The sequence below is a fragment of the Indicator indicator genome, chromosome 25 (genome assembly GCF_027791375.1).
Source record: "Indicator indicator isolate 239-I01 chromosome 25, UM_Iind_1.1, whole genome shotgun sequence".
NCBI lineage: Eukaryota > Metazoa > Chordata > Aves > Piciformes > Indicatoridae > Indicator > Indicator indicator.
In genome coordinates this window covers 3083621-3106061 of record NC_072034.1, presented here as the reverse complement: position 1 = coordinate 3106061, position 22441 = coordinate 3083621, and the positions used below count along the sequence as shown (strand labels likewise).

Genomic DNA, 22441 nt, shown 5'->3' with positions numbered 1-22441 from the left:
TCCAAAAAAGCAATGGTGTAGAAATGACATTGATCAAGAGCCACCTCCACACCACGAGGCCTGGTTATGCTACGTCTCCTTTGCACGCCCAAGGGACATGGTCCTTGGTGCAGGAGGGCTGGTGGGGAGCACAGGGAACGTGTGTGCAGGCACCCTCTCTGCCTTGCTGTGAAATTCTGGACTCTGCAGCTTCACAAGCCTGTCTAGGTGCATGCAGCAATCCTGAAAGCTCTAAGAGGCTGCTGAAGGATGGCTTCCACCCCATCCAGGCTTTTGATTCCATATGGGCTGCTAAGATCATGCACACTGGAGACCAGGTGCTCTCTCAACTGAGGTTTCAATGGTCATAGCCAGGCAAGTAGCAGATGGAAGGGGCAGTGAGAAGTGGTCCTGCTCCCAGTACCTGCAGCGCTGCTCGGCTCCCACCGCAGTGTTTGGCAGGCAGCTGCTGGCCTGAGCTGGAAGGGTGGCTGCAAAGACAGGCCAGCAGGTGACAACAAACCCAAGCCAACCACTGTGATCAAGGCAGGCAAGGAACCCAGGAGCTAATAAAAACATCATGCAAATGTAATGGCATGCAAGGTCAGTAACTTTGGTTATCTACACACACAGCCCCCCCCCAGCAGTGGGACTCCAGTTGCTCTAACATCAGAAGGAACAGGGGTTGGGTGAAACCCAGGGCTTGGCCACACCAGGGACTGGGCTGTGATCTCTGGGCAGCAGGAATTCCCCAAGGCTGGTTTCTGTGGAGCCTTCAGCACAAGGGACACTGCAGCCAGCTCTCCCAGAGCTGGCTATGCCACCAGCACCAAGGACCTGAGCCAGTCAACAGCACTCACCTGAGCTGCCAACATCCAGCCCTGACTCTCAGTTCCAGCTTGGGGCCAAGAACAATTCACTGCTGCTGGTTTTGATGAGGAAAACCCATGGGATCGTTACCTTGCTCCTTCCCCACACCTGAGCTTCCAGTTGCATAGAGTCCTGGAGCCAATCCCTCTCCCTTCTTGCTCCCACTATGTTATTAGGTGAGTTAACAGTTATTTGTGTTAAAAAATGGAGAAAAAAAGGGGAAAAAAAGAATAAAGTAAAGAAAACAGATGGCAGACACATTACTGCAAAAGCAGGTGAATGCAGGAACATCCTTGGCTTGCCAGGCTTTATGTGAAGCTTGCACTGCAAGTTAAAAAAAAAAGAACAAATAAACAAACAAAAAAAGAGTTAGCAATAATTGAACTCAAAATGTAAAAAAAAAAAAAATAAAACCCAAAATCAAAGAAAGCTAAGAGCCAACACCAGCAACCCGCTCTGCTGGGGGGCATGCAGATGGGTGATGGAAGTCTAAAGGAATTAACCCTCAAGGCTGGGCTGTACTCCAGCCTCTGACAAGCAAAAAGAAACCTGAGGGGCAGCAGCAGTGACCAACCAACCACAAAGTTAGCCAAGGTGGTGCCTTTAAGCTTCATCTTTTCAGCCTGTGCTTGGCTGGGAGGTGTGGTTGGAAGTGTTTGGTTTGGGGCACCTCAGACAGGTGCTCCTGGAGAAGGCTCTGTGCTTAGTTTAGCTTTACCCAAACTCAGGATCTCAGATCTGGGCACTTCAGCTTGAAGACCCAACTCAGAGCCTTCAGCCAAAGCCCTCTTTCTGCAGGGTGTTGGGGCAGGCCCTGATATTTGTGTTGCAGCTCAGACTGTAGCTGTGTGTTAGAGCTCAGGGACTGCTTTGGGACCAAGCAGGGCTTGTGATGGGCAGATCAGTCTCACTGGACTGGAAGCTGGTATGTAGAAAGGGAACTGGAAAAAAAAAAAAAAAAAAGATTTTCATCTGCTTTTGAAATCAACAGAAACAGAGCCCTAACAGATGGTCCCAGCTCCTGGGGTGGGGGGGAGCTGAGGGTGAGCAAGTAACACAACAGCATGTGCTGAGGCATGCATGTGGCCATCTACCAAACAGGCAAACACCAGAAGGCTATTTGCTGCTCCTAGATGGTTTTGCCAGGAGCCATCTGCAGATGGTTCACGTTTGAAGCACAGTCCCACCCCAGAGCTACAGCAGGGACATGAGAAGCACACTCAGCCCCCAAGCAGGAAAGGGCTTAAGGAGGTGTCTGTATTCCAGTCACCCAAATGCCAGAGACACACAGATGTGCTGTCCTGAGAACAGCACAGTTCTGCCATCATCTGCAACAAGTTTGGAATCTAAACAGAAACTACTGGAATCTGAGAAATGGATTGCTAAAAAAAAGGGAACAAAGACAAGTTGTTCCTCTGGGAACTGTCTGGATTATCAAGAGGGCTAAGATCTCCCTCAAGGAGTTCAGCCAGCAGCAGATTTTGCCCCCATCCTTCCCTCTGGCTTGCACAGCACAGCATGAAGACTCTGTTGTCCAAGATGGAGAAATTTGATCTCACCTTGAGAAAGCAGCATTCCCATAAGTGACACTCTAGGGGGGCTACAAGGACCATGCATGGCAAGGATTTCCTCTGGCAACAAGAGCCCCACAGTCCCTGTCAGCAGGGAGAGGGTGAGAGCCTTACCTACAGAACCTGCAGCTTTTGGTTAGAGCACAAGGAAGAAGGTAAAGCCTTTAGGAAGCCCAAGGTGTGCTACAAGGCAGAAGCATCAGCATTTCCCTCTCAAGGCTCTGTTAGTAACTCAGACACTACAGAAGAGGTGAAGCAGTTACAGCACCTGGTGTGGAGCCACACTGAAAGGAGACACTAAAAGATGTGCACGTTCCTCACGAGCAGGCTTCTGTGAATGCAGCAGCAAAGCAGAAACTGTTTGTCATGGTGCCTGGCAACAGCCCTGCCTCACACCCACCACGTGTGCCAGCCAACTCCACAGCAGCAGACAGCACCTAACAGAAGTCGCTCAGCTCCCCAGACCATTCTATACTGCACTGGTCTCAGATCCAAGAGGTAAAAAAAAACCAACCTGACACCAGAGTTCTCAAAAATATTAAGCTGCCAACTCTGTGTGAGAGACAAGAAAAAGGGCCTGAAAAATGTTCTTTTCAAGGAATGGGTCACCATGTCTGGAGTCTCAGCTGGGAGAAGACCAATGTCTCAGCCTACCCTATTGACAGGCATCGTTGCAGAAGGGTATTGCGGCATGCATGGACCTCAGCTGCCCACAGGTGGTGTTCCTGCAGTGCAGCATAGCACTGCTGAGCCTCTCCAAGACCACTCTACCCCAGCAGAGCAAGCAGCACACAAGCACTCAATGTATCTCAGTGGGCACCCAAGGCCAGGTTCCCAGCTGGCGTAAAGCAGCATGGCTCCATAGGAGCTACATCAAGTTACATCAGTTGAGGAACCAGCCCAAGGTCCTCCCCACCTTCCCTCGGTAGCCAGGGGCAGAAGCAACAAGTAGCAGGCAGGGAACCAGCAGCAGAGACAGGGGACATGCAGAGAGTGCCAGCAGAGCTTCCCAAAGGACAGGAGGACATGGGTGTATGGGCAGCACAGCAGACTCCTGGAGGCTGCAGGACAGCTCACGCCTGGCTTCAGTTCACTGGTCAGCAAGAGAGAGAGGGGTCTGGAGCACATCCCTGCCAGCAGCTTGGCTTTCCCAAGCCAGCTCACTGTTAGTCCAGCCCATGGCTGCCAGAAGGAACCCAGTCCTTTGCTACAGCTGTTAGAAGCGTGGAGCAGTTGGCTGGGGAAGCGGGGAAGGTTAAAGAAGTGTTTTCCAGGGAGATTTGCTGCCTCACCATCTTTATACCTCTCCCAGCTGCAGTTAGCAATTAGTGCTGTGTGGTCAGATGGCCCAGGAAGGACCTGCATGAGCATCCCCTTGATAGATATGGAAAAAGCCAAGGAGGTTGTGCCAGGGGGCCTGAGAGCAGCCTGTTGGTGCTGCACAAACCAGCCACACACAGTCCCCCTCTGCAAGGTGTGCCTGGCTTCACTCTGCACATCACACCTACGAGGACCTTGTGCTCTGGCTGTTCAGGCAGGCAGAAGTAACCAGGATTGTGTAATCAATAGGGATCTCCTAATCAAAGCTGCAAGAAGGAGCTCCCACCAATCTGGATCTATCTAGAGCTTGAGGTTTCCAGCAGAGCTGTGCAGCGACCTAACTCCGAGCTCAAGTCAAGGGCAGTGTCCCTCCAGTTTCAGGGCAAGCAGAGTTAGGTCAACACAGAGCACATCTGGAAATCCCACCTCTAAATATTGACAGACTCTGTTCACAGGTACCCTCAGTGCCTGCTAAACTGCTGGAATCTCAGAGTGCTGGAGGGTGCAGGATTATAGCCCCAGCATACAAACAGGAAATGGTAGAAAACAGTACCATTAGCCTCACCAAAAGGTGTGGAGCTTTTAGCTTATGTCAACTTGATCCAACCACAAATGTGACCACTACTTGCAACTATGTACCATAAGAGTTTGTTTTGGAAGAAAATGAACCCAAAAGTTCCTTTTTTTCTTTTTTTAAAAAAAGCAAGCTTCCAAGCATCCACTTTTGGCACCAGCATTTCCCATGTAAAAATAATATGGTGGGTTTGGGCTCTGATCTGCTTCTATTTCCTACTAGAACCTTACAGGATGGGAAGTGGAAACTGCTCTGGGATGAAAGGAAGGCAGGTAGAGACCCCATTAACAATTCTGGCTCAGGCAGATAAATCTGGAGCCAGACCATCCCAGAGCTGTTCTGGAAGATGCTGGACTAATCACAGATCAAACTTTCACCATCCCATTGCTCTCCCATACCAGTCAGACTGTGACATCAAAACAGAAGGTAGTCTTCTGGAGAAAAATTAAGATCGTGTCCCTGGCCCACCCTTTAGAAAAAAATACTTTATTTGATCAGGCTGATAAAAGCCCAGTTTCCAGTCTGGTGATGGGGAAAAGCAAATACAGACATGCAGCAAGAAAGAGAAAACAACCTCCCAAACTGTAACAAACCCTACAAAGGACGTGGGTGACATCTGCTTACTTTTTCTTGTCCTTGTCTTTCTTGGTTTGTTGAGAACCTGCCTGCTGAGCCTGTGACTGTAATAGCTGAGCTGCTGCCTTCTTCTTCTGAAAGTTGTTCAGCTCTTCCTCAAGTTCCTTCTTTTTGTCTTCCACTTTTTTCTTCTCTTCTTGGTGAGTCCTCTTTAGATGGTCAAATTTTTCATGAAGCTGCCAGGACAGAGACAATGAGAACTGGATGGGAGGAGACTGGAATTTTCATCCCCATCCCTGGGAAGGATGCCTGAAGTGGCTCTGCTGCATCAATAACAAGTCACTGGCATGTCCCAGGTATACCTGTCTTTGTGAGAACAGCCCTACAATTGACAGGAATATCTGTAGGAATACAACAGGTCTCTGGACACTTCCAAACCTCCATGTTCCATCCCTCATTGCTTTACACCTAGGGACTTTCATGCAAAGCAAGAAAACGTGGCTATGGGATGTGTCCTCCTCCAGCTGCCCCTAAGCAGGGAATGCTCCTGTTCTATTGCATAGGCACAGAAAAGTGGCAGAGGACTTGCATGATGGGCAAGACCATGGCAGGACTGGGAACTGAGTTCATATTTGCCTTTTGGGCAGCAAACACCTTTATGGGCTTTGATGTTGGAAGCTGGATGCTCACCTCCTTCTGCTTCCGGTCTCCCCTCACACCTTCCTCTGCTTCCTTCTGCTTCCGGTCTCCCCTCACACCTTCCTCTGCTTCCTTCTGCTTCCGGTCTCCCCTCACACCTTCCTCTGCTTCCTTCTGCTTCCGGTCTCCCCTCACACCTTCCTCTGCTTCCTTCTGCTTCCGGTCTCCCCTCACACCTTCCTCTGCTTCCTTCTGCTTCCGGTCTCCCCTCACACCTTCCTCTGCTTCCTTCTGCTTCCGGTCTCCCCTCACACCTTCCTCTGCTTCCTTCTGCTTCCGGTCTCCCCTCACACCTTCCTCTGCTTCCTTCTGCTTCCGGTCTCCCCTCACACCTTCCTCTGCTTCCTTCTGCTTCCGGTCTCCCCTCACACCTTCCTCTGCTTCCTTCTGCTTCCGGTCTCCCCTCACACCTTCCTCTGCTTCCTTCTGCTTCCGGTCTCCCCTCACACCTTCCTCTGCTTCCTTCTGCTTCCGGTCTCCCCTCACACCTTCCTCTGCTTCCTTCTGCTTCCGGTCTCCCCTCACACCTTCCTCTGCTTCCTTCTGCTCCGTCTCCCCTCACACCTTCCTCTGCTTCCTTCTGCTTCCGGTCTCCCCTCACACCTTCCTCTGCTTCCTTCTGCTTCCGGTCTCCCCTCACACCTTCCTCTGCTTCCTTCTGCTTCCGGTCTCCCCTCACACCTTCCTCTGCTTCCTTCTGCTTCCGGTCTCCCCTCACACCTTCCTCTGCTTCCTTCTGCTTCCGGTCTCCCCTCACACCTTCCTCTGCTTCCTTCTGCTTCCGGTCTCCCCTCACACCTTCCTCTGCTTCCTTCTGCTTCCGGTCTCCCCTCACACCTTCCTCTGCTTCCTTCTGCTTCCGTCTCCCCTCACACCTTCCTCTGCTTCCTTCTGCTTCCGGTCTCCCCTCACACCTTCCTCTGCTTCCTTCTGCTTCCGGTCTCCCCTCACACCTTCCTCTGCTTCCTTCTGCTTCCGGTCTCCCCTCACACCTTCCTCTGCTTCCTTCTGCTTCCGGTCTCCCCTCACACCTTCCTCTGCTTCCTTCTGCTTCCGTCTCCCCTCACACCTTCCTCTGCTTCCTTCTGCTTCCGGTCTCCCCTCACACCTTCCTCTGCTTCCTTCTGCTTCCGGTCTCCCCTCACACCTTCCTCTGCTTCCTTCTGCTTCCGGTCTCCCCTCACACCTTCCTCTGCTTCCTTCTGCTTCCGGTCTCCCCTCACACCTTCCTCTGCTTCCTTCTGCTTCCGTCTCCCCTCACACCTTCCTCTGCTTCCTTCTGCTTCCGTCTCCCCTCACACCTTCCTCTGCTTCCTTCTGCTTCCGGTCTCCCCTCACACCTTCCTCTGCTTCCTTCTGCTTCCGGTCTCCCCTCACACCTTCCTCTGCTTCCTTCTGCTTCCGGTCTCCCCTCACACCTTCCTCTGCTTCCTTCTGCTTCCGGTCTCCCCTCACACCTTCCTCTGCTTCCTTCTGCTTCCGGTCTCCCCTCACACCTTCCTCTGCTTCCTTCTGCTTCCGGTCTCCCCTCACACCTTCCTCTGCTTCCTTCTGCTTCCGTCTCCCCTCACACCTTCCTCTGCTTCCTTCTGCTTCCGTCTCCCCTCACACCTTCCTCTGCTTCCTTCTGCTTCCGGTCTCCCCTCACACCTTCCTCTGCTTCCTTCTGCTTCCGGTCTCCCCTCACACCTTCCTCTGCTTCCTTCTGCTTCCGGTCTCCCCTCACACCTTCCTCTGCTTCCTTCTGCTTCCGGTCTCCCCTCACACCTTCCTCTGCTTCCTTCTGCTTCCGGTCTCCCCTCACACCTTCCTCTGCTTCCTTCTGCTTCCGGTCTCCCCTCACACCTTCCTCTGCTTCCTTCTGCTTCCGGTCTCCCCTCACACCTTCCTCTGCTTCCTTCTGCTTCCGGTCTCCCCTCACACCTTCCTCTGCTTCCTTCTGCTTCCGGTCTCCCCTCACACCTTCCTCTGCTTCCTTCTGCTTCCGGTCTCCCCTCACACCTTCCTCTGCTTCCTTCTGCTTCCGGTCTCCCCTCACACCTTCCTCTGCTTCCTTCTGCTTCCGGTCTCCCCTCACACCTTCCTCTGCTTCCTTCTGCTTCCGGTCTCCCCTCACACCTTCCTCTGCTTCCTTCTGCTTCCGGTCTCCCCTCACACCTTCCTCTGCTTCCTTCTGCTTCCGGTCTCCCCTCACACCTTCCTCTGCTTCCTTCTGCTTCCGTCTCCCCTCACACCTTCCTCTGCTTCCTTCTGCTTCCGTCTCCCCTCACACCTTCCTCTGCTTCCTTCTGCTTCCGGTCTCCCCTCACACCTTCCTCTGCTTCCTTCTGCTTCCGGTCTCCCCTCACACCTTCCTCTGCTTCCTTCTGCTTCCGTCTCCCCTCACACCTTCCTCTGCTTCCTTCTGCTTCCGGTCTCCCCTCACACCTTCCTCTGCTTCCTTCTGCTTCCGGTCTCCCCTCACACCTTCCTCTGCTTCCTTCTGCTTCCGTCTCCCCTCACACCTTCCTCTGCTTCCTTCTGCTTCCGTCTCCCCTCACACCTTCCTCTGCTTCCTTCTGCTTCCGGTCTCCCCTCACACCTTCCTCTGCTTCCTTCTGCTTCCGGTCTCCCCTCACACCTTCCTCTGCTTCCTTCTGCTTCCGGTCTCCCCTCACACCTTCCTCTGCTTCCTTCTGCTTCCGGTCTCCCCTCACACCTTCCTCTGCTTCCTTCTGCTTCCGGTCTCCCCTCACACCTTCCTCTGCTTCCTTCTGCTTCCGGTCTCCCCTCACACCTTCCTCTGCTTCCTTCTGCTTCCGGTCTCCCCTCACACCTTCCTCTGCTTCCTTCTGCTTCCGGTCTCCCCTCACACCTTCCTCTGCTTCCTTCTGCTTCCGGTCTCCCCTCACACCTTCCTCTGCTTCCTTCTGCTTCCGGTCTCCCCTCACACCTTCCTCTGCTTCCTTCTCCTTACGGTCCCCTCACACCTTCCTCTGCTTCCTTCTCCTCACGGTCTCCTCACACCTTCCTCTGCTTCCTTCTCCTTACGGTCTCCTCACACCTTCCTCTGCTTCCTTCTGCTTCCGGTCTCCCCTCACACCTTCCTCTGCTTCCTTCTGCTTCCGGTCTCCCCTCACACCTTCCTCTGCTTCCTTCTGCTTCCGGTCTCCCCTCACACCTTCCTCTGCTTCCTTCTCCTTACGGTCCCCTCACACCTTCCTCTGCTTCCTTCTCCTTACGGTCTCCTCACACCTTCCTCTGCTTCCTTCTGGTTACAGTCTCCCCTCACACCTTCCTCTGCTTCCTTCTGCTTCCGGTCTCCCCTCACACCTTCCTCTGCTTCCTTCTCCTTACGGTCTCCTCCCACCTTCCTCTGCTTCCTTCTCCTTAGTCTCCTCACACCTTCCTCTGCTTCCTTCTCCTTACAGTCTCCTCACACCTTCCTCTGCTTTCTTCTCCTTACGGTCTCCTCCCACCTTCCTCTGCTTCCTTCTCCTTAGTCTCCTCACACCTTCCTCTGCTTCCTTCTCCTTACGGTCTCCTCACACCTTCCTCTGCTTCCTTCTCCTTACAGTCTACTCACATCTTTCTCTGCTTCCTTCAGCTCTGCTTCCTTCTCCTTCACTCGCATGACAAACATCTGCCTCATTTCATCTTCCTTCTTCTGGAGTTCACCCAGGAATTCATTCCTCTTTGCTTCGTAAGTCTCTTGGAGACTGTTTAAAAAAAAAAAAAAAAAAGAGAACAGATAGAAGCCAAACAGTCAGAGCTGTGTTTCAAGCATAGTCATGAATTTCCAGCTGCTGGTGATACCACAAAACATCACCAGAGGTCTGTGACAGAGGCATGAGCACCTCCAGTGAAACAAGTACACGTTTGCTAGGTGGCAGCAGTGGGAGACAGCTAGCTAGGACAAAAGCAGCACACTGTTGGGGATGCTGTAGATCAGTTAGCAGGCTGGGTGACTGTCCTCCAAATTCAACAGCCACTAGGTAAGCATCTACAGCACTCCCTTGTTGCTCACATGGCTCGTGATCTGTTGGAGTCACACCTTCTCACTTCCCCCCAGTCTTGAACTTGAACTGAGGAGATTCAGGACAAGCAGTGGGAGGGCAGAGTGGGAGACCTGGTTTTAAGGAGTTCAAACATGACACTGAGCAAAACTGAATTTTCACTTCTTAATGCTAATGGATTCAGATGAGAGGCTTCACTTAGGCAAAGCCACCTTTCTTCTTTAGCTGTCAAGGGAGCCTAAGCCTTTGTGAATGAGCAGCAGCATTCCTCCTCTGAATGACCACATAACTGGACTTCATTCCTTCAATTCCCCTCTACTTCTTGGCATGCCTTTATTTCCCCAGCACTGAGAGCACAGCAAAGATCTGGGACACAAAACACGTTGTCCATGCACCTCTGAGATTTTCAGAGCCTCCTAGGAATTCTGGATGCCAAAATTCCTCTTCTTTTCACTCCTTAAATGGATTTGGATACTCAGCCATACTGACAGTGTGGGAATGAGAACTATTTCCCCCATGATGGTTCTTTGAAAATGCATTTTTGAAGTGCAAACTCCCCTGCTATCCCACAGACACCCTGCCTCTGGAGGAACACATTAACCAATGGAACATGCAATCATAGAATGCACTGGGTTGGAAGGGACACTCAAAGGTCATCTTGTCCAGTTCTCCTGCAGTGAGCAGGGACATCTCCAAACGGATCAGGTTGCTCAGGGCTCCAAGTTTGACCTTGGACGTCTTCAGGGATGGGGCATCCACCACATCCCTGGGCAACACATTCCAGTGTCTCACCAGCCTCATTGTAAAGAACTTCCTCCTGATGTCTAACCCAAGTCTTGGGTTTAACACTGCTAATGGACAGGCACTTTGGTTGTCTCCTAAGACACTCCACAGATGGGATGCCCAGAGATGCTCTTGCACAGCACTGGCCACCCTGAAGGAATCCTAGTTCCAGCTGACCATGCCAGCTTCCCACACATAGAAACAACATGCTGATTGTAAAAACTGACAAAAATCTGCTCATGGGAGAAGAGGATGAGAGGCATCTTTGGATTCTTCACTAAATCACCAAACCACTCAGCAGAGAAAGAGCAGCAGACTTAAGTTAAAACCTCCCTAAAATTCAGGCTTGCATTTAATCCTCTGACTGTGGGCACAGAGTTGAATTCTTCAACCCTTCTGAAGGGTTTGGCTAGAGTTTAGGAAAGGCCTGAGGGCAGCTTAGCCTCAGTGCTCCGTGAAGCTTAATCTGCAGCTAGTGACACTCTATCCTAGGAGCAGCAGAACCTCATGGACTGGAAGGGGAACTCTGCACATTGCTAACTGTAGCCTGCACTGCAAACACCTTCCTGCAAAGCTCATGTCCAAAAACACAATGCCAGGTGATGGGAAAGCAGGAAAAGGTTGCCAGAAGTGAGGTGTTAAATTGTCTCAGATTCACTGGTAATCCCAGCTTCAAGTTCACTCCAAGAATGGCATTGGGGTGCTGGGGCATGTCCAGAGAAAGGCAACAAAGGTGGTGAAGGGTCTGGAGAACAGTGCTGGTGAGGAGCAGCTGAGGGAGCTGGGGGTGTTCAGCCTGGACAAGAGGAGGCTGAGGGGAGACCTCATTGCTCTCTACAGCTCCCTGAAAGGAGCTTGCAGTGAGGTGGGGGTTGGTCTCCTCTCCCTAGTATCAGGTGATAGTAAGATAGGAAATGTCCTGAAATTGTGCCAGGGGAGGGTTAGGTTGGAGAAAAGGGAAAAATTTCTTTGCTGCAAGGGTGGTCAGGGATTGGAACAGGCTGCCCAGGCAGGTGTGGATTCCCCATCCCTGGAAGTGTTCAAGAAATCTGTGGCGATAGCACTCTGGGAGACAGTTTAAGGCCATGGTGGTGTTAGGCCAATGGTTGGACTTGATTTTAGAGGGCTTTCTGAACCAAAGCAATTCCATAATTCTAAACTTCAAAATTCACCACTACCCTAAGGCCAGCAAGCTCAATTCTCTACTGAAGTGACTCCAGCTTCCAGAGAAGCAAAGTTCTCAGAGAAGGCAGCCCAGCAGCTCCAGGCTGCATGTGAAAACACACACTTCTAGCCCTAAGGAATAACAATCCAAACCAACTGGGATCCCTGCAGCTCCTCCCAGACAAAGATGGCAAGGGAATGTGCTTCATGAGGACATAAACATCTGAACCTAGATGACAGGAGTAACTTGACTGCCCACACACTGAATGGAGCCCTTGGAAGTAAGATTTTCTTTTTTTAAAATGTATCTTTGGATAAAATTGCTCAGAGCAACAGAGAAATCAGTGCACAACAGATATGGAACAGCAGAAGGGTCTCTGTGCAGCAGAGGACCCCACTTCAGAAGAGATGCCTACAGGAGTGGGCACTGGTGCTCCCTCCTCACCTTCTGCAGCTTGGACAGGCAGTGGAGGCTCTGCCAGCAAGGTGAGTCTCAAAACCATCCTCCAGCTTCTCTTTTTCAAACCTCACCCAAGTACCTACACAGCACCCACGGTTTGCTGGGGTTTCTGCCTTGCTGAGCCTGGGATTTACTGAAGGCTTCCTGCTCCTGGCTGAAGTACAGCAGTCCCTGTGGCTCCCAGAGTCCAGACCCATGGCAAAGGTCTGCTTTTGATCCCTGGTGTCAAAAGGAAGAGCAGAAAGAACCAACCCTGCTGTTTGCCTCCTTTCAGATATCCATTGCCCTCAGCCAAACGGTTTGGGATCATGGGGTTTGTTTGTTTATTGGAGGGAGAAGGCACCCAGACCAAGATGTTCTGAACTAGCACATTCCAGATGGAGGAATTCTTTACATTTTCATTTCCTTTCTACTTATGGCTTGGTCAAGAGAGGCCTCATGTACAGGAAGCAATGGAAATTCCTCAGATTCCTCAAAGGGAAGGGCTGAGCCCATCTTAAGCCATTGCTCTCCAGAAAGGAAATACAATAAAGCTTCACACTTGGGCTTAGGAACAGAACTGGGCTCCACTGATGCTGGCAGAGCTCCTGTGCTGCAGAAGAAATGCAGCTGCATCAACTCAGCAAGTCACAGATGAAGCCCTTGAAGGCTCTGCGCAGACCTCACTGAGCTCACCATGGAGGGCTGTTTCCCAGACACGTGGACACAAAGCCCCCATTCCTCCTCCTGCTCTGGAGCCCACCTGGCTCTCCCCTGCTGAGGGCCACAGATGATCAACCATGTCCCCGGTGATCTGCCTGAGCCAGCTGCATGGCTGCCACCCCAGGGCTGGGCACAGCTATTCCTGACACGTGGATGAGTGCTGGGGCTCAACCCACAGTGATGCTCACTGAACTAGGACTGCTGTCCCCTGGGACAGAGGGGAGCGTGGGATGCTGCTGAGGCAATTATTGGGGAGAAGTTGGAGGGGAATGGGAAACAGGAAACGAGAGCAGAAAACAAACACTCCCTCCCAGTTCCCACACAGCTGTTGTCTCTGGCTAACGGCTTGGGCTTCAGACCAACAAAGCTGTCAGACAACATAAACTCTGTATTTGGGAACAAGCCAAACCTCAAGCATCAGAGCACGGCACCCTCTTCACAGCACACCTTGGACCAGCTGTGAAAGACTCTCAGAGTCAATGACTTCCCTCCCAGGATCTCTTCAGTAGCCAGTTATATCTTAACACAAGTTGCCATCCTCTCAGCATGGATGCAGCTCTGCTTTTCAAGCCCAGCAAATGTATTTGGCCCTGACTTGGAACTCAGCAAGCTGACAGCTGAGTCTGCAGCAGAGGAAAAGGGACACCTGATCATCTCAAACCTTGCCCTCCTGCAGGGAAAAACATATCAGGAAGGATTTCTGAAGTGATTAACAACTTGCTAATCAACAGGTTCACTCAAGTCTCCAAGAAGCTCATGGTACTGCTAGCAGGAAGAAGAGCTGAAGCTTCCCTCATGACTAGACAGCTGAGGGAGAGTGAGCAGCATGTATCTGATGCAAAAAGAGTAAGAGATACTAAAAGAAGGGCACAAAGAATCGGCTTTCAGCCACCCAGGCTCTGTCTGTGCTTCCCCTGTACAAGCCCTAAACCCTGAAGACAAGATTGCACTGCACAAGCTTTTCCTTCCCACCCACGCTTTGGATCTCAGCTGCTCCAAGTGTCCACAGCTATTCCCTCCCTAGCCAACATCAGCAGCCCCAGCCCTCCAGCCTCTCTGGCTGTGCAGAGCTGCTTTCCCACCTGAAGGGCTTGCTGTCCGGGTCCGTGTCCTTGAAGCCCATCTCCTCCAGCTTGCAGCGCCTGTAGAGCTCATAGTGCCTGGTGTGTGTCTGCTCCCTCAGGTCCTCCATGTTCACTCGGATCAGCATCTCCCGCAGCTTCACGAAGTCACAGTGGTTTTCATTTTCAACTGCAAGGCAGACAGACCAGCCACAGGGAACGTTAAACCCAGCAGCCAGGTTTCCCCGTTTCCCTGGACCTGAGCCCCAGTTCAGCAAGCCTGAGAGCTCTTCAGCCTGCCTTGGTGAACTGGGGGTGACACCACCCCACACCACACCACCACGGCCACCAGTTCCAGGCCACTCACTGGATTTGCAGAGCTCCAGCCTCTCCATGCATTTCTGCACCAGCAAGGTGCTGATGATCCACTTGCACACAGGATTTCACTTCCCACTCTAAATCCACATCCCCAACAGGGGCCCAGGCAAGGAACCAACTAGCAGTGGGGAAAGGAAAGGTTATGAGAAGACCCCACCAGAGATGCTGTATCCTTTCCATGCCAGCTGAGCTTACCAAGGAGCCCTAAACCCCTACTCCTGGCTCTGAAGGGAAGCAGCACGTGGAGCAGAACGTGGCTTCCCAGAACAGCTTCTATTCTGAGCAGGCTGTGGTGTGTCACCATCAGCCCCTGGGTGAACAAGCTGTTCAGTGGGCTGAGGGCTGCATGCTGCAGCACAAGCAAATGATCTGGGCACACTTGAAAACAAGGGATGGAAGTTGTCTCTTTAGGATGCAACAGCAAGCAGCAGGCATCTCTGCTGCTAACAGACAACTCTGGAGCCTGCCTCCAGGGACACAGCAAAGCACTCCAGCTGCTCCCCTTCAGACCAGAGCAGCTGTCTCTGCAAAGGGGCAGTTCAGGGTCAGATCTTCAAAGCCACTCTGGTACCCAGCTAAATCTCTTTTACTACCTGATCCAGGTTTCCTGGGAACATCAGGATATATATCAAGCCCAAGGCTTCCCAAAGATATCAACTTCTTTCCTAACTGCAGGTTAGTCTTTGTGTTATCCTCTGGTGTACACTGAAGGTAGCAAGTCTGAAGCTGCCTCAGGGTCAGCTTGTATTGCTGAGAAAATCTCAGTGAGCTTTGCAGAACTGCCCTGAGAACATTTCCCTGTGGCTTGTGGCCATTACCCAAGTGGATACACAGCAGCCCACCAACATCTCAACAGCCTCAAGTTGTGCCAGAGGAGGAAAAATTTCTTCCCAGCAAGGATTCTCAGGCACTGGAAGAGGCTGCCCAAGAAGGTAGTGGATTCCCCATCCCTGGAGAGATTTCAAAGAGGCATGGATGTGGTGCTGAGGCAGTGGCTTAGCAGCAATGCTGGGATTGTGAGCTCTGGTTGAGTGGTTGGCCACGATGATCTCAAAGGTCCCTTTCAACCCCAACAGTTCTATAGTTATCTCAACCCTGCACTACTCTGTGCTGGTTGGGAAGGCAAGGACCAGCTGGGTCTCTGGCAGCCTGGGTTGCAAACACAACCCTAGCCCAAGTCTGTCCTTAGGGGGTTTCACACTTGAGCTGCACATCCAGTTTCTGATACCAGAACAAGCCACACCAAGCAGCCAGGTGTTGAATTAGTTCTGCTCCCATGTCTAGCTGAGAAGGCAGAGCACCCACTGACCTCCCCAGAAAATCCCTCAGCTACATGTTTGCATTCAGGCTTCTGTGCAGGGTCCAAACCAAACCACTAGCTGCCCAAGCCCTCTCTGATGCCCATTCTTTTTTGCTGGCAGAAAAGCATAAGGAACAGATATTTCCATTTTCATTCTTCAAGCTACTTATTTAACATCCCCTAGCAATGTTAGCCTGCTCTCTCCCAAAGCAATGCCTAGCTTGTCATCACCACCCTCCCACCAACCCCCCTCCCCGTCTAGATCTAGGTTGCAAAGTCTTGATTTTAAGGAGAAGTCTTAGAGCTGTGATCTTGCTTTCTCAAGCGAGATTTTGACAAGGACCATCCAGAGATCAAAGCACCTTTCATCAGGCAGAGAGAGGATGACAAGGTCTTACTTGGGCTTCCAGTAACATACCCTGCACAACACCCCAGGGGTACTGCCTGGCCTTTGCCATCTTGTTGCCAATCTTCACTTCTTCAGTGCTGCCAACTACAGCAAAAGGAAGGTGGACCTACGAAAGGAAAGGGACAATGAGGTCAGGGATTTCCTTTGCTGCCTTGCCAGGGATTGTTTCTGAAGAAAGCTGTTTACTGTGGCAGCCTTGCTGGATTGAAGTTGCTAAAACTCCTTTGTAATTCACCTAACGTTTCAGAAAGAGCACTAAAGAAATCTGGGTGAGAAACCTGCTCAAGACTTAATACCCAAAAACTCTGAAGTCCTAAAATTACAAGAGATATTTGCTGTGTCATCACAAGGCTTGGCTATCCCAAGCACAGCAGTAGTCTTGGAAACCGGAATTAAATTTGAACAGAGATGAAAACTCACTGCCAAACAATAAGAATATAAAGTACATCCACCCAAGGAAGATAAACTAAAAATGCAGGGGTTTTCTGCTGCTAGAAACAACTGCTAAAGCTTCCTCTTAAAGAGGGCAAAGCTGTGAGCAAGGGGAAGAGTGGAGCAAACCCAGCCCTGGGCCGACACGTCTGAGTCACTGTCCCAGTCTCTCCATGGGTGTGGTGGTGACAATCTGGGATCTGCTCCCAGAAATGTGGCTGCTGCCAGGAGGGAACTGGCCTCTGTCTGCCCCATGGTGCTCTCCCTGCCTTAACAGCATCCAAAAGGGCTGGGTGCAAGCTCTGGGAGGGGGTGCATTCTTGGGCAAGAAGCCATGGGGCAGAAGGGATATTGAGTGGCAAAGGAACTTCCCAGCAGCCAGGCTGCAGCAGAGGAGGGCAAAACACACACTGCACTCTGGCAGAGCTCTGTCCCTCCTCTCTACCAGCTTCTTGCTTCCCAGACAGGGAAGAGAAGCAATACAGTGGTGTGGAGAGAGGCTGACATCCAGCTGGATGGGACAGTTGCCCATCTTCAAACAGCTGTGCAGGGAAACTCTTAAAAGCCTTCAAAAGTTGCAAGGAAATGGCTTCATCTTGATGCCTCTGCTCCCTGTACAAAGGCAGATAACTCAACTTCATCCTTCACTTGTTTTGGGCTTGGCATGTTCTCCTGGGTGTTATGTGACCTACTAAGGCCACCTGAGGGCCCTGTTAGCACTGCTGTGATGCAAGCCACTGTCATAAACCTTGTGCTCAGGTTCTTCCTCTGATGCTCCCAGGCACAGCCAGGGGCCAACTGTTTCTCTCTGTAAGCCCCATCCCAGCCCTGTCTGACCTCAAGTCTCATCACTGGAAGAAGGGAAGGAGATGGAAGCCAGAGCCCCTGCTGCTGATGGCCACTGGCCCTGCTGAGAGCTGGAACATCACCAATGATGCCCCCACTCCCACCGGAAAACAAAACAAAGGCAGAAGTGAATCAGCCCCTGCTAAGCAGCAAGCGGTGATTTGGGACAGGAAACCCAAACCCCAGCCCTTTGCCCTGACTTGTGTACAGGCCCTGCCTCCCATCCTCTTCCTTCCCCAAGATGGGAATACTACACAAGGGGAAGGAGATGAAATAAAGAGTGCTCAGAAAAGAATCACTTGTCAGACAATGAAGTACTCCAGGCCAAGCAGCCCATGGGTGACAGGTAGCTCAGCTCCAAAAGCCTGCTGAGCAGCCTGTGCTCAGACTGCAGTTTTAAAGCCAGAAGCAGCATGGTACAACGTGCCCTAGCATCAGGGGTGAGCCCATGCAAACCAAGGCAAAAAAACATACGCTCATGGTGGCATTGATCTCAGCCACTGTCTCTTCATCCGTTGGGAACTGGTAGATCTGGACTCCATTGCTGACCAGCTCGCTCATGATTTTACTCTTGAACTTGTGCAACTCATTTTTGGCAATGGTGTCAGCCTTGGCAATGATGGGGATGATGTTCACCTGCAAGACAGAGACAGCACCTCCAGATGAAGGACTGCACGTGCTGCTACGTCACTGGGAAAGGACAGAGCAGCATGCACCCCACACCAACAGCCCTGTGAGTGCCACCAGCCACCACCCAGCTCAGCAGAAGTCCTTCCCCGGGACTGCTGCTGACAGCACCATAGGGTTTTCAGGCAACTGGGATGATGGCCTTAAAAAGAAGTCAAATGCAATTTGGCAATGTGCTGTTTCCTGTCGTGTTCCCCTCCTCATCTGAATTGGCTGGTCAGGAAATGCTGTCATAGATTATGAAAAGGAAATTACCATCCAGGCTCTCCTCCACACCACAGCAGGCTGCAGCACTGCAAGAGACACACTCAGACCTAACAGCCTTTCATTGGTGTTTGGTTTCATCATCAGGGGTGGGCAGCAGTGCTGCTGTTAACCCCACTGGAGGGCTCTGCATCCACATTTCACACAGGGTAGGGGCTGATGGCAACACCAGCATGCCTCCTCCACCTGCATGCCCTCTCATGCTCCCAAAAACTGCTTCACTGCAGCACTAGGGCTGATTTCTCTCTAAGAGATGATCTACCAGGTTAACACAGACCTGAAAGATAAGCTGCTGCTACCCTTGCCTAGAAAGGCTGCTTGCAGCACTGGCAGCAGGATAGCAAACAGCAACATCATCCAGGAGCTGGGTACCCCCAGAGCAGCTGGATGGACTGAAGCACTGCACAAGTGTCTGTTTTGCTGGGACAGGACAAGAATGCATTAGGAGGAGGAATTCTGCTTTCTTTTCCTTTCTGCTCCCTTCAGATGGGCAATTTCTGCTTCTGATCTTGCAGGACTTGGCTTTTCCTTGAAACAGCAGAAAGAAATTGTAGAGATGACGCTGATGATATTGACCAATATGAAGGGATTTTAACTATAGTACTTGAAAATCCTCTTTAATTCTGCTCAGGGGATGGTCTGGAGTCATGCCATCCCCCTCTGACATTCATATTCTGCCTTTTGGCAATCAGCTTGCTTTAGGTAAATCTCCATAACCCTATTTTAAGTGAAGCGGAGCAGGGATCCTTCTCCATCACTGCATAAACCCCAATCAATAGGTCACAATGGGAAATAAAGAGCCACTGTCATCATTTATCTTCTGCAGAATCAGGATTCAGTGAGCCAAAGGTGCAAGGTGGACTGATTTAAATTGCTTAAATCATGATGTAGAGAAGCACAGAGGAAGCTTAGTTTAAAAACTCAAGTTTTACATCTGTCCCTTGGATAATTTCCCTAGAAAAGAGAAAAAAAAAATCTTCTGGCAAGTATCTAGTAAAACTCCACGGTTTAAACCAAGCTTGGAGATGCTAGGCAGAAGAGTAGCTGAGAAGGCACATGGTGAGTAATGTATTTATTCACATTCTTCTTTATCAGCTCGTGGGTAGAGTGACAGAAGATCCAATCACTGTGTCTAGCTGGATGCATTCAGAGCATGCAAACACAGCATTTTGATTTGTTTTTCATTGATTGGGAAGATGACCTCAAGTATTTTTGATGTAATTCTCATCTCATGCACGCTTACTGACTCAGGTTTTGTACCAAAACCTAATTAACCTGATGGACAAAGTGAATCAGAGATGGCAACCATGCCTCTGAGGGCCAGAACTAGCAGAGCTCAACTTCAACCTCTGATTTCATAGAGCCACAGAATGCTTTGGGTTGGAAAAGACCCTCGAAAGTCATGTCACTTATGAGCAGTAAGTACCTTGCTGTCAAGCTTCTTCATGGTGACCAAGTCTAGGGACTTGAGTGAGTGTCCAGTTGGTGCAATGAAGTAAAGGCAGGCGTGGATTCGGGTGTCGTGGTAATTGAACAGGGACCGTTTGATCTTCAGCTCCTCTTGCAAGTAGGCTTCAAACTGTGCATCAATGTATTCTACTATAGGCTTGTAGCTGGGGAGAGAAAACCACAGGGCACTGAGGGACACTCACAGAATCACAGAAAGTACTGGGCTGGAGCTTGTCCAACCCCCTTGCAGTGAGCATCTCCATCTAGAGCAGGTTGCTCAGTGCCTCATCAAGTTTGATGTTGAATGTCTCCAGGGATGGGGCCTCAACCACATCTCTGGGCAAGTCATGGATGCTCTGTACATTATGTGTTGCTTTTAGGACCCCTCCTGCCCAGACTGTTGCCCCTCTTTATCAAGTGAGTCTCCACTGGGTGCACAAGGAGAGTACTATGGGCATATTAGCAAGACAAAGTGGCAGAGGGCCTGGACTTCAAGTGTATGGAAACCACACAAGGCTGCTGCCCTGAAAAAGAAGGTGCTTTGTAGTCTCTCCAAGCAAAGTCTGAGCTGCTGCTCTGCCAGTGCCACTGAGAATTCTCTAATACAAGAACTTTTAAACAGGAAACCACCACCTTGCCATGGTTTGTGCAAAAGCCTGTTTGTGATCTTTAAAAAAGGGGAGAGTCACAAAGGAACAAAAGGAGCTTTCAGGAGTTGAAGCTTGCAAACAAAGCTCAGGAGATAACTAGAGAATGCACTGGGGAAAAACAGTAAAAAAAGAACTGGAAATAGCCTGAAATTGTGCCAGAGGAGGGTTAGGTTGAAGGTGAAGAAAAATTTCTTTGCTGCGAAAGTGGTCAGGGATTAGAACAGGCTGCCCAGGGAGGCAATGGAGTCCCCATGCCTGTAGGTGTTCAAGAAACCTGTGGACATGGCACCTGGGGACATGGTTTGATGGCCATGGTGGTGTTAGGTTGATGGTTGGACTCAGTGATCTTAAAGGGCTTTTCCCACCCAAATAATTGTGTTATTTTCTGACTCAAACAAGAGCAGAGAGAAAAATCCCACCCACTACAGTCACATGTGCAGTGACAGTGGGAGGACAAAAGCTGTCCCTAAGCCCTGCTGCCTGTGACTGCTCCTCTCTCCAACTGCCCAAGAGAGAAGCTGGAGGGGCTTCACCACCAACACTGCTGGCTCTTGTCAGCCAGCTGGAGCAAATGCAAAGTGACTGGGCAGTAACAGGCTGCAGAGCATCCCTGCTCCCAGCACCTGCTCCTCCTCCCAGCAGCTTTTGTTCTTGCCCAGAGCATATGGCAGGGGCTGAGGTGCAGAGCAATCCCTCCAGCCAGCACATGCCCCTCACCCATTGGTCTCTGCAGCGTTAGTCAGCAGCAGGAGCCACAAAATGGGGACAACAGTTGGGGTTTGGTGTCACACAGCAATGAAGAGTTACAGAAATCAATCACTGTGGAAGCTGTTGGACATGTCTACAGTTTTCCTCATGGGACAGGAAGTAGATCCTGTTCACTCTCCATGCTAACAGAGATCCTGGAGGGAGCTCTGATGTTAAGGTTACTTCCCAAGTGCCTTCGTAGCTTTTGTTCAGTGTGCCCATCCCTTGGCAAGGTGCAGAGAAGAGGACCACAAACAACACTCCAGAGGGAGCTGGGATTACTGCAAGGAGGGCAGGTATGGCTCCAAGACATGGGCAATGTGTTAATTAGCAATGATCACACAATGATCAATTTTAACACTGCTGCAAGAGTCCATATGGATGGACACAAGGGACTGTGTGGGCTGTCCAGAAAGCACACAACATGGAAATCAGCACCTGGGAACAATGGTGAAGTAAAACTCACTTGGGCATCCCAGGGTGGTGTAAACAGGAGCTGTGAGCTGGGTTGCAGCTCTCTAAGAGATGCAGTGTAACTGCAACTTGAACTCATGCTTTCAAATATTTACACATTTCAGCTGAAGCAGAAAGTCCAGCTGAGCTGCAGAGAGAAAAGGAGGGCAGAAGCACCACTTCTGTAGCCTGGTTGGTCTGTTTGTCCTTCACTTTCTGGTCACTTCTACCTGTCTCACAGGGACAGCGATGCCAGCTGCCACTCCTGGCCCAGGAGGCACAGAAGGGCACATCATCCAGCTGACAGACATAAATGTACCTGTCATCTTTGTTGATCTGATCACCAAAGCCAACCGTGTCCACAATAGTCAGCTTCAGACGGACGTTGCTCTCCTGCAGCTCGTAGCTCCTGGCTTTCAACCTCACTCCAGGCTCGTTGTGCGTCGCAGGCTCACTTTCAAACTTGGTGTTGAACAGAGTGTCCATCAACGTTGACTTGCCAATGCCAGTTTCACCTGAGCAGACAAAGGCTTAGGTCAGTGTGGTCTGATTGCTCCCCACTTCATTCTCAGACACAGGAGTTATTCCACTTGGGCAGGAGCAGAATTAGGCTTTGTGCACATGGCAAAATAATCCTGCAGGAACAGATGGCTTTGGAGACAGTCTCCATCTTTACCAATCCCCCAGCACTCAGCCAGGGACTAGTATCTGATGATAGAACTAGTATCAGGTGATAGGAGGAGACAAAATTGTGCTAGGGGACATCTAGGTTGGAGATTAGGAAATTTTTTTTTCCTGCAAGAGCGGTCAGGATTTGGAAGAGGCTGCCCAGGGAGGTGGTAGAGTCCCCATCCCTGGAGGTGTTCAAGAAACCTGTGCACATGGCACTCAGGGGCATGTTTTAATGGCTGTAGTGGTTCTAGGCTGAAGGTTGGGCTCTATGACCTTTGAAGTCTTTTCCAACCCAAACAGGGGGGTTGGAACAAGATGATCTTTAAAGTCTCTTCCAGCTCAAGCCATTCTATGATTCCCATGATTTCCAGCTGCATAGAATCCACAGAGTACCAAGGCA

The 22441-nt window shown here is 50.9% G+C and overlaps 1 protein-coding gene across 1 annotated transcript; it reads right to left on the bottom strand.

Moving 5' to 3' along the window:
• Positions 1–1138: 1138 nt before the first annotated feature.
• On the bottom strand, positions 1139–21870 carry SEPTIN11 (septin 11). Its single transcript, XM_054392373.1, has 8 exons — positions 21689–21870; positions 19497–19683; positions 17594–17755; positions 15851–15947; positions 13776–13944; positions 9155–9287; positions 4939–5126; positions 1139–1173 (listed from the first exon to the last, which is right to left on the bottom strand). The coding sequence occupies exons 1-8, from the start codon at positions 21853–21855 to the stop codon at positions 1158–1160; spliced, it is 1119 nt and encodes a 372-aa protein (XP_054248348.1). The 5' UTR covers positions 21856–21870; the 3' UTR covers positions 1139–1157.
• Between the last annotated feature and the right edge of the window lie 571 nt (positions 21871–22441).